We start from the raw sequence: 12,668 nt of genomic DNA on the forward strand, positions 1-12,668 counted from the left end.
GCAATTCTGGCCACCACAGATCAAGATGCAGACAAACTGGAAACAGCAGACAAAATAATCGTGGGGACTGGAAACAAGGTCCTTTGCAGGAAGAATTGGACATGTTTTACTTTGAGAAGCCTTAGGGGAGATATGACAGCATTCTGTGAGAAATCTGATTTGGCAGTAAGAGTCCATCAGATTTCCTCCATTAGGTTCCTCAGACTCCAACTCGCGTCATCTCTGCCCTAAGGTCATCTTGCACGGAGTGTTCACATGGATGTGCAGCAGGATGCAAGTCTAAGTGAGTCCATCACTCTGTGCAGGTGGAGGTCCTGCTTTTGCATAGGTGATTTGTAGGCTTTGCATACTTTGCACAAAGAATTACTCTCTTTGTGTACTTTGCGCAGAGAAGTCACTAGCATTCCTGAGCATTTGTGGACTTGTTCTCAGCTTGGCTCACTTCCTCCCCAAGATCAAGTACAGTAAATAACTCTGGTAAGTGCAAAACAACTGGCTTCTGGGCTGATCTTCACATCCCTTTTTGGAGCTATTCAGATGGGAAAAGTTTGATTGCCAGTGAGTTTTACACACAGTTACAGAAAGGGGAATCAGCAATGGGCCAGGCTTATGTGGCACTGCCTAGAGAGCTGCTTAAAGATCAAAACAGGGACCTTATTATAAATGCCTCTTAGCACCTAGTCTTTTATTACTTGTACTCCATTACTAGTAACCCCAAGGTGGCCAATCTGATTTTAGAAACCCACATTTCCCATGCCAGGGTCCCAGTCCAGATCAGGTAGACCTGCTATCTGCTCTATAGTAAAAGTGTAGGAAAAGGTATAATTATTACACTTTTAAAGTGATGCCTTTTTGAGATCTTAACAGTGCCATGTGCTCTTTGTCCCCTCCATAATAAGAACCAACAGAAGGAGACAATGCCAATGATTTACTCCTTCTCCTGGCACTTTCTAAACACAGCTTTGGTTTATAAAAGCATTTTTCACAGCCTTTGTGGATGGGGTGTTTGTACATGAGGAAAACAGAGAGAGAGAGACTAATTATTCATTTCTGTAGGAGTAAAAAAATACCTTAAAATGTATTGTCATTTAATTGACTTTTATTTAAAAAGAATTTTTTAAAAAAGCTAAAAATAGTTGCCTAACTACATGAGGTAGTACATGTAGCGAAACAAAATAATACTGTGATGCATATATGAAGAATATCAGTACCAATGATATTTTGAAAGAAACTTTAAAGTTCAATTTCAACATTACAAAAAACCCCTAAAACCACCATTTTTCCATTTTACAGTGTTATACTAGACACTTTTCATAGAAAATGTGATATTGTTATCCTTATATATTGATTCCTAATATACCACAATATGGTAGATTTAATGCATAGGGCTATTTTGATAAAATGTTGAAAAATGATGGGATAGCAATCTTTGGCACCGTGTCCTGCCCTGCAGGAATAAATGCCAGATGCATTGCCACATGTAATGATAAAAAAGGGTGAAGGACACGGATGCACATGTATTCCCCTCACCCCAGTGTACCCTTGCACCAGATTGCTGGGTAGACCTTCACATTTTGAGCAGGTTTGTCCAGCACTTATTAGAGCTTCCTAACAAGGGCTCTCTCTAAGTGTGTTCAACTGAACGTGCTTGCAAAGAGCATTTCAGATTTTTGCATTCAATACACAAAGGTCTAATTAGCAGTGAGGCACACATGGATATAGGGGGAATGGGTTACAACACAGCCAGCTTAGCCCTACATGTTAGCCAGTGAATCTCTGCACAGGTCTGAATAAATTTAGGGCTTATGCGATACATTGCTTTACAGCGAAGCTTCTCCATCGATCAAAACCATATACTGTATAGGCCAAAGTATGTTGTGTGGGGTGTCAGTCCTATCAACAAACCTGTGCTTACTGGCGTTACTTAGAATTGGAACAAAAAGGAACTTAGTCTGGATTTAAACTCAATTCTAAAGTTTTCCTGAAATGTAAGTCCCAATGATACCTGATAAGGTGGCAAATAAAAATCCTTAATTTTTAGCCATACATTGCACCAAATTATGTAAATGACTGTGCAGTTAGTAGTACTTGTTTATATTTTTCATTTTTTAAAAAAGGATGTGTACAAACACAATACAAAAACTATATACCTAGTCTGTGTCCCAGGATATGCCAGGATATGTTGTACTTGGCATTTTATAAAAAGTCAGAGGAAAACTGGCATGAAACTTGCACAAGTTTCCATGCTGATTATTGTACATTTCTGTAGCAATATGTGTTCATTGTTTGCTTCAGGGCTTCAGTTCTTCCCCTTTCCCCACCACCTGCCACTTATAAGCAATGAATGATTCTATGTACAAGGATAAAGGATCTATCATAGATATACTTAACCTTAGTGGCATACATAAACATCATGTATTTGGATTTTTAAACTGGAACATTTATGAGCTTTGAATGAACTGCATCGGAATACATGCTAAGAAAATATAGCAATATTTAACACAGGATTCAAAACAAGTTATTTATGATCATAGCTTCTTATATGAATTTTCCCATGTTTACAGATTTTCCCCCAGTTAGATTTATATGCAGTTAAACACTTTTCCAATCAGAAAACAGTAAATATCTTCCGTTCAGCAACATTACACCTTTGTACAAATTTCAAGAAGTAGATGAATGGCATTTTCTTTCTCATCTTCCAAGCACTGTGTTTTGATATTATTTGTACTGTTTTCTTGCTGTCTTCAAACCACAGCAAACACCCTGAATGCCTTGCCTCCTGGAGGATTTTGTAAACTGCAAAGGGAAAATAAAGAAGTAATGCATTTCACAGATCAGTATGTAAGCTTCCACATTATGAATGGTACTAACTATATTGTGATCTACAATGACACTACCCATGACTGAGGACAAGATGCATGGTTATGTGGAGCAGCGGCTTCTCAGAAGTGGTACCAAGGCTATGGAATTCCGTCCTAGAGTTGCCTTAATCTAATCTCAACCTGTTGATGGGAACTGGAAACAGTTTTAAGAGGTTTTTTGTGGTAAACTGATTTATGATGCACTCACTGTGGAGCTTTTTTATCTTGTATTTTCCCTACTGTATAGTTTATTGTTCACTTAATGAACACTTATTGATTATATTGCTTTTATTGTTACATGTTTTGATGCTGATTACTTTGCTAATCATGATTTAAAAAATCTTACAGTTTTTAAGTTCCAGATTAAATTAAACAAAACACTTATTATAGATTTTATATGTTAGTATCAAATTGGCTCAAACAGACTGCTGTACAATTCACACCTGTAGCTGTGAGTGCAGTGAAGCAGATAGCAGGCCAATTGTTTGTTTGATTATGATTATTCCACTTGTTTCATTGATAAAAATAAAAGCCATCCCTACAGTGCTGGTATTCACTTCATTGGGAGAGGAAGCCTAAATTAATTGAATGGATCACTGTATTCCCCCTGCCCCTCGTACTAAGAAGCTTTTTTTTAAAATGTTGGATTTAGACTCTCATGCATGCATATGGAACTGTCAAATTCACAGTTCCTCAGAAGCATCCATGCCCTTCCAGAAGGACACGCATTCTGAGGGTCTGAGGGTGAGCCAGCTGGTACAAACAAGGGGAGTAAGGCGGTGATGGAAGGAAAGCAACAGAGATGGCAAGTCAGTCCTTTCATTTTTTGGCTTCACAAGCACATATGCATACAAGTAGTTGGGTTAAACGCTCAGTATAGCAATGGGCTGTGATAAATTCCTGGCTCTACTCACAAGTGCCTAGGGAACAATTCAACCTGTGTTGCTCAGCCGGCAGAAAGTTCCTGTCAGATTAATGTTGAGAGTTATGCACCCTTCCCCTAAAGCTGCGCACTCTAGAACAGATTTTGGAAGAGGTGAGGAAAGAAAATTTCACATGCTATCCTTGTTCTGCTGATGAGTAGTTTCTTCAAGAAGCAAATGGAAGAGGGGAAACAAAAGTTCTACTGCTTGAGCAGGAGTCCACAATAGTACTTTTGAAGGAAAAGGGCAAAATGTTAACACTGCAGCTCCACCAAGTCCAACTTCGTGTCAAGGATATTATGGACAAAGAAGTGCCAAATTATACCAAGACTGTAATTATCAAAAGAAAGTCAGGGGGACAAACAGTTATTTTACCACTGTAGATTCTGTAGCATGCAATATATCATTTGAGTGCATAGTTTGAGTTTTAAAACATGGGTTAAATCTAATGCAGCTGATTAATTTTAGTATTTATCTTTCTGTTGTCTATATAAATGGCAATGTCACCCAAAAAGGATTAACGTGTATAAAAGCTGATTTGCCCATTTTTTGAAAACAATGAGACTATAACCCAGTTAAAGTGAAGAATTTCTAAATTTAAATGTTAGGAAGTTTACCTCCTACTGTTTCAATCAATGAGATACCTATTTCTTATTGCTTGTGGATTTGTGTCCATAGGTATGGATATAAATCATACATGTACATAACCTTCCTAGTTTACTTCAATGCAAAGCTAAAGCTTAAGAATTCCAATGAAAATGTGCTATTACAACACTGTAACAGGATCAATATACAAGTAGGTTATTTTTATTCATAAGCAGCTTTTAGACTTATGCTTTTAGCTTAAGGGAAACTGAAAACACTTGTACCACTGCTTCTTCTAGCATTGCCGTTGTTAAACAACTCAGTTGACTTAATTAGCATTTAGTATAACTACTGCAACATGTAATGTAGGATTGCAAAGCATGGCAGGCTACGCATGTATGTGGACAGTAACCAAAGTACTTTAAAGTTGTGGTTCATACCTTTCTGAAGAAATGCCATTTTGAAATGAAGCATTGTACATTCTTCTTTTATCAACTGGCATAATGTCAACAAAGCCTCCTTCATTGCGAATTACTCCAGCATGGAGAGCTGCTCGGCAAATACTAGATACCTAAGAAACATTAAAATAGAAGGATTAAAAATGGAGTAGACTGCAGATTAATTGTCCATCCAATGTGGCTCCTTGTATCCTCCAAACTTGGAAGGTTACAATCTAGTTCAGGGAGGGAGGAATGAACAAGCTAGGATGGGGTCTCCTTGCCTTCCAATAACTTAGCCAATGTTGATAATTCAGATGTCTTCCCCCTCCTTGTGGGGAGAAGCTCAAGCACTGCCAGGATTTCCTAAGAGGATAGCACTGCCTCACTTATTTCTCCACTCTCCTGAAAGTCCCTACCTTTTGTAGCTGGAGCCCAGGCAGTGTGGAAATAACTGTGCCAGGTACCAAGGTCTCAGTTCCTACTCTGACTTGGCAGGCACTTCTGAGGTCACAGCTCAAACTCTGAGCTATCCTGTTCCCACTCTGACAATGTTGGAAGGCTATAGGTCTGTACCCCAAGCTACTTTGGAGTTTCCTTATTTTTGTTAATGAGTATTTCCTGGGCATGACCTTAGTAACTGATTCAAAGATAACCAGGGCTTGTAGCTCTCTTATAGCTCTCAGAAACTGAGTATTCATATGATCATTTTATTTTGGAATATGGTATCTCTAATAAACCCCAAATGAGAATACCTTACTAGCCCTAAAATGTAGTCATATTCTGCATTTAAACATTGCTTATTCAGCAAAACATTTGCCATCAGACTTGAAAGAGCAGCTTTTTTTCAAGCTTTTGGGCTAATGAGTTTACTGAGATGTAATACAACCCCAACCATACATAAGGTAACTCAATGCATTTTCAAAGTTAGCAGAAACATTTCATACAGTATTACAAGGCCTTCCTTTATTACTGAGCTATGAACTCTTTGGAATTCATCAGCATTTAACAGGTCACAGAGCTTGAATACCAAGCTGCTTAATCATTTGTCTTCTTTTGCGACTCAGCAAAATACCAGGTATCTACAGCAGCATAGCATTAGCTTGCAGAAGCATGTTAGCCGCTTTTTAAAGGCTCTTTTAAGCATTTATGTCCACAGATAGTATTTGTTCCCAATGCTATTAATGACAGCTGTTACTTCCAACAGAGAGATGTTTACATACAACCCAAATGCAACATGATATTCAGCTCATGTAGCAGCATAGTTGTTCTCAGCCTAGTTCTTGTATACAACTGCAATTATCAGCATACAGCTATTTTTAAAGGGCATGGAGTCTGATCATTTGCACACATTTCTGATTAAATAAATATTCCCAGATTTAACAAGTGAGTGTTGATGAAAGCCTTGAAAATGAGCCACGGACGCATTCATAACACCACACCTTTCTTGTTTTAAGTGCTACCTGTGCGCCATTCTGTCTTGCAACTCTGAAGTATATGGCTTTGAACCTTTCCTTTGTCAAGCACCAAAAGACAATTGTGAAACAACAATAAGCTTGGACTGTGTTCTTTCCCAAACAATAATTTCTAGTCTGCTCTGAAAATGCCAGTTACTGCTGTTGAAATAAGTATTCCTTTTTGGCTAATTTTGTGTAATTTGTGCTTATTTCATTGCAAGGCAGAAGGCAGAAAACTTGAATCTTACTAAGAGACACAGCAATCAGCTAACACAGAGTTTATCAGGCTCCCTGTTCATGAAACTCTCTCCTTGTGGCAATCAGGCAGGCACCAACATTGTGGCTTTTCTGATCCTACCCACCCCTCTCCCACCTTAAAATATCTTTATTCAAGATGCCTTTTTTGATTGACCAACCTAGTTTTGTTTTTCAATACCAGATTTTTAAAAACAAAATATTCAACATGCTGTTTTATTCTTTTTATCTGTTTATATTTTATTGTTCACCATTTCAGAATCTGTTTAAATATGGAGTCATATATAAACACTGTAAATAAAATAAATGAATGAATAATACAATTAGATACAAAGACATCAATATTGTCTTTGTGCAGCATTTTATTACAGCACACAGTTTAGAGACATCATGAGAATTCAAACAGGAGTGTTGGCATAAATCAGTAGCCTGGTTGAATTCTTAGTTATTACTCAGATTTATATACCACTTACTACAGAGGTATCAAATCAGAGAGTGTAAAATAGAATAGCATTAAAGGAGCAATAAATATAACTATAAAATACCACAACACAAAATTAATCAGCAGTAAAACTGCATGCCCTACCATGTGGTACAAACTAAAGCTCTTCACAGAAAACTTGATCTTTTTGACATCAAGTTCGAAAAGATGTCTAAACATCAGAATGGTGCGAGGCTTTCAACTGGTAAAACATTCCAGCGGGTTGACACTTCAACATGAAATGCTACTGCAGGTGCTCCTGAGACAAACCACAGGAGCGTGTAGTATCCTCATCAGTGGTCCCTGTACACTAGAGGGACTGGCAGGACATATGGACTGAGGTGTGGGGGTAGGACCACTGAGAAGACCCTTTTTCTTTTCACCACTAACCAAGCTTTCCTGCAGAGGCTAGAAGAGATTCAACAGGACCACCAGCTTTATCAAACAGAAACCCACCAAGGGTACTCTGGAAACCATCTGGATCCATTAGCATCCAGGAACTGACAATCACAATAAGTCCTGCTTGCTTGCAGAGGGGAAAAACAACAAAGGGACCGATTCAATTTTCCCTGCTTTCAGATCACTACCTTCAAGTTCAGGTGGGGGTAAAAAAAAATCTCTAGAGTGTGCCCTGCTGTATATGTTTGGCCAATGACATCTTGGGATACTCCCATAGTTGTCATGAAGTCCATGAAATCCCAAGTTGCCCCAGATAAAATTCCCTAGGCATAGATGTCAACTTCTCCCAAGACTAGCAATCTGGGAGACCCCAGCAATACAAGCATTGTCAACTTAGATGGTGACTTTGTTGACCAGCAGGGAGGGCAGTTTATCAACAGAGTCCTTAATCTGTTGCACTGATTCTGCACAAGATATAGACTAGTATTCAGATGGACAGGGAGCTTGGAGAGAGAAAGCATTCCTGTAGACCTCAGCAGCACCCTATCCCCAGCCTTCAGGTTATCCCTGATACTGAATCAAGTACATGCTGGGCACAAAATTAATCCCTCCTGTTCACCCACTTAGGTCTCAGTAATGCATATCAGATTAGCTACTCCATTCACTATTACATCATGGGTAAAAGTGGTCCTGTTCTGGACCCATCTGGCATTCCAAAGCAGCATCTGGAGCTGTTAGGAAAACCACCATTAACTGTCTAGGCTACACTCCTCACACTTAACACTGGCTGGGGCCTCCATAGATTCCCTACATGGTGCCATGTCTTTCCTCAAAGACTCATATTCAGGCCCTAGAAAGGGGGAAAACAATTCCCACCAAAGGATCTTCACAACTATATTTTTACCAATATCCTCAAAACAGACATATTTGTTGGGGAATATAGTGTTATGCAATTTTTTCAGTGTTTTATGTTATTTAGCAGCAAGATATGTTTTTCCCATTAGGACTGGTTCAAAATTGTTTCCAAGTGGCTGAACCAATTTGCAAGTAGAGGTTTTAAATTACTTTCAGTTTAGAAGACATGTTTCACTTCAAAAAAGCTCTTGGGAGACACATTCCAGGATAGGTGGGATGAATGCCAAAAGGGGAAGACAAAAGCAAGAAGGATAGGGCCAAAATTCCAAAAATAGCAGCATATTGTAGTTTAACTTCAGGTGCCCAGTAACAAAGTCTTCCAAGTGGCATTTCAACCTTTCAGAATGGGGGAAAAACTGCACAAAAGCTAGAAATCACCCATTGGCAAGGCATAGGAGGCTGGAGCCAGAGAAAGGAGCATAGACATCTGAAGGACCTGGGAGAGCCACACTGGGACTCCAGGGGAACAGATTTGGTCCCATGCCTGAGGTCATGTCCCTTTTTTAAAGCGAATGCCTACACTAGAATTAAACTGGAGAGTGAAAAAACTTCACTGTTAAAATAATTTCATGAAACTGTTAATATTTGTATAAATGATATTATTTCAGATTTTAAAGTGTCATCCTACTTACATCATAATATGTTCGTGTTCCAATTACTCGAGCATAGTGTGAATTTGCCTGCATGCAATTGTGAGGACAATATACCCTTAAAATAAGTAAGAAAAAACAGAGAGAAAGAACTATTTCAGCTGTGAATGTTATATTAACATTAAAAAGACAATTATTCTATCCTTTGGTTTAATTAAAGAAAAAAGTAAATTGATAAGGCAATTGATAAAGAAACAATGCATTTCTTTGTTATGTTTTATTTCTTTTTCACTATTTCACAGGAGCTTCAAAATAATACAGTAAATTGCTTGGAGATTTTTGAACAATTCCAGTTTTGTCACCAACTCATACCCCTGTCCATGCTCTGATATACACAGATATACACAGAGAGCTTCTTGTATGAATTGCAAAGTTCATTTCAGGAATGAGGGTGAGAAAGCCTAATGTATTATCATTACATATTTTCTTTCATATTTTATAATATAAATAAATGCATCAATAAAGTATCATCTCACATTCACAAATTTCAGGAAAATTTCAACAGTCTAAAGCTGAAAAACACACAAGAATCTAGTGGCTAAAACTGAAAATTCACACTGCATGCTCAGCTATAGGCTTCTTTCGACTGAAAGAGATGCCAATGAAGGAAAAATTAACATGCTTACCTTGGACAATGTGTGACTGGCTTGTGAAATGGGCATAATTGTTCCACAGTTGTTTCACAAGTAATCGCTTGCACTGAAAAAAAAATTCATGCACAATTATATTAAATATATGCAATTACATGGCCTGTAAACTAATAAGCTATAAATGTTATATTTAAATTACCTGGTACTTTAGAGACTGTGAAGGAATTTGCAGACTGGTATTTGCTACAATAGAAAATTAATGTTACATAATGCACAACAAAGCATATAACAGTACAAATAATAACGTAATTGAAAAGAATGGCATAGATGTAGCTTTCTGGAATAAAATACATGCCAACCAGCATGGATCACTTTCAGACATAAATGAACTGTGTTAATTGTTTGAAAAGAAGCTGAATGAATAAAAAAATTAATGCTAGTATAATATTTTGCCCTTGCACTTACAGATCTGCATCTCATACAACAGAACTTCAGCACTCTAAAACTCAACCAAAATGGATTAATGTGCTTGTTTATGGAATTACCCATCTCAGTCTGCAGACAAGTGCTTTTGTTCATTTATTGGTAAAGTAGTGGGTCCTGTCACTGCAACAGAACAAGCAAAGTGAAGCAGCCCACTTTGGATACTGCTAAATTTGTTTTTATCTTTAAAACAAATGGGATTTTTAGCAAATGATAATTAAATGAAAAGTTCTCATTCTTTAGTTTATTTATTGTTTATTACTTTGTGCTAGAGGCCCAGATTTTTAATGAAAAAATCCTTAGCTACAATTAGAAAGTTACAATTCTTTCTATCATGTAAAGCTTTGATTAGATCAGATAGCAGCAATATTTATAGACTTGTACTGTTTGAACAAGTCTATAAATTGGGAAGCCTTTTTGTTATCAATCTACCCTGTGAGGGAAGGATGAGTAGACTGCCTGAAAAAAATATGATCAAACATATCAAATTTGTAAGCAAGAAATGAAGCTGGGGCTTCCACCCAGTTATGAGAATAGGGTGTGCATCTTTGTTGGTACTGCCTGTAAAACTGAGATCTTTTGATTTATATAATTAAACAAAAAATGGGAAAAGATCATAGACCAACAATACATTTATGCCACATGGATACTTTGGATTTTCCCTTTCAATCACAGACATGCCTAGAACTTTCAGAGGGTGAATCTGATATTGAATCTTTACTCTATCAGCCTTGCAGCTGCCATGGGCAACATCACAGTGATTTCCTTCTGAAGTTTCAACAGTGACTTGGATAACCTCATAAAGGTCAAAAGGGGTGTGTGTTCCATTGGGTGGGGAAAAGATAAGAAGCCAGGATCTGCAGTATCTTGTTCTCTCTGTTGCTCAACCACCTAGTCAAACTGGCTCAGTGACCTGCTGAGCTGATTTTGAGGAGGAAAAATAGAACACAAATCAGTCCATCTTTCCTGTTCCCTTGCCAGCTCTTACCAGTCTCTCAGCCCACCTTTTGTCAGGGCCCTGCATCTCCATTGATTCAGAAAATGTAAAAGCTTGTATCCAAGGGGTAAGCATGTAAGAATATTCCAAACAATGATGATTGATTTAAAATCATTGGAGGGTATTTAATTTCCATTCAACAACACAATGTCTTACATATTGTACAAGAATTAGCAGAAATTATTAAACAGAGAATGCGAATGTATGGGAAACCAAATTCTGAAAAACTTGACAGATGTAAATTTTAATTGATTCTCAAGCTTCATAGCTTTAGTCTGTCAAGTAACACAACAGTAAAAACTGACTAGTATTATATGATAAAAAATAAATTAATTTTACATGCTTTGAATAAATTAATTATTTAATTTGTATTAACAAACAATGCATTATATTTAAAATCTTATAACTATGCACTTTATTTGTGAAAGAATGATTTTTTTCCCTCACCCAATGGACTGAACTCCATTTCTATAGGACTTTATGAAATAATGTCTTCTTCCCTGCCGGGTAACATCAACCCAGCCACCCTCATTGTCTAGGATGCCATAATGTATTGCAGCTCTGCAAATGCTTGATTGCTAGGAAAGAAAATCACAGAAATATGATTTGTTTGTTAGACTTCCTTCCTTATTTATTTAACTTCCTTATTGCCTAAGCTATCTGGATGGTTTACAAAAATCTATTAAAATACAATCTAAAATACATAACATTATAGAAACATGTGGAGCGGGGGGATTGTCATACAACATGTAAAACCACCTTTAAAACACATATAACATTCCATGGTAAAACAGTGAACCTGATTAAACCTGTTTAAATGACTTACAATGCCATGGTAAACTAATCAAATGTAGAGAGCACTCTTAGCCTGCCACTGAAAAAATATTAAGGTTGGTGGGCAAGCCTCTGGGGGGAGTTCTTTCCATAAGAGGGGTGCCACCATGGAAAAGGCATTTTCCTTGTTGCTAGCAATCAAGCTATCTTGTTGCCACAAGTATTGCCCTGTCTTGTTTAAATTTCTAAATGCAGGAAAACTTCAGTTCTATGAAAATGCATTTTGATAAACTTGCTCTTCTGGATGCTGTCAGTGCTGAGTTGGCAGGTAATGTCAGAAATGACATCCTGATTAAACGTGTGGATTACCTTGCATATACATTGCCAGTTAAACAGATCTTAACCTCAGAATAAGTTAGGGCACAATCCCTGAACTTGGAGGCTTATGAACCTCCAGTGAAGAGTATGGGAAGATCTAGAGGTGATCTCTGCATCCCTCAACTACTCTGCATTTCAGCTGGTTGACCAATTTTGGCCATCTAGCTACAGTGCTTGGTAAAAAAAGGAAGAAGAGTGACCTACCATCAGGATACTGGCAGTCCCAGTCTTTACCCATCCCTTTCATTCTGAAATACCCACTTTTCTGACCTCAGAGAAGCAGCCAAATACCAGATACAAAGTGGGGAGGGCAATCCAAGCACAGATTCCCAAATCTGAGGTCAAAGCTCTGTTTCCAACTTTGGAATCCAAGTCACACTCTGGCTCTCTAGACACTGTCAAGGGAGCTCTGGGATTACTCTCTTAGTGGGTGAAGTTTATTTATTTGTTTGTTTTTTTGTTTGTTTGGGATATTTATAACCT

The 12,668-nt window shown here is 37.7% G+C and overlaps 1 protein-coding gene across 2 annotated transcripts in view; it reads right to left on the reverse strand.

The window, feature by feature from the left end:
- Window positions 1-1,081: 1,081 nt before the first annotated feature.
- Window positions 1,082-12,668, reverse strand: part of CRISPLD1 (cysteine rich secretory protein LCCL domain containing 1) — a 31,411-nt gene continuing 19,824 nt past the window's right edge. The window contains exons 10-15 of one of the 2 annotated variants that reach the window (XM_044424385.1): window positions 11,481-11,611; window positions 9,753-9,796; window positions 9,590-9,662; window positions 8,946-9,021; window positions 4,810-4,940; window positions 1,082-2,796 (exon numbers count right to left, since the gene is read on the reverse strand). In XM_044424385.1, coding sequence (XP_044280320.1) covers window positions 2,745-2,796; window positions 4,810-4,940; window positions 8,946-9,021; window positions 9,590-9,662; window positions 9,753-9,796; window positions 11,481-11,611 — 507 coding nt within the window. In that variant the 3' untranslated portion in view covers window positions 1,082-2,744. The remainder of the gene's footprint in view (window positions 2,797-4,809; window positions 4,941-8,945; window positions 9,022-9,589; window positions 9,663-9,752; window positions 9,797-11,480; window positions 11,612-12,668) is intronic. The other variant, XR_006414122.1, reaches the window with a different exon arrangement.

This window comes from Varanus komodoensis, unplaced genomic scaffold (assembly GCF_004798865.1).
Source record: "Varanus komodoensis strain SLA01 unplaced genomic scaffold, ASM479886v1 scaffold14_1, whole genome shotgun sequence".
Taxonomy (NCBI): Eukaryota; Metazoa; Chordata; class Lepidosauria; order Squamata; family Varanidae; genus Varanus; species Varanus komodoensis.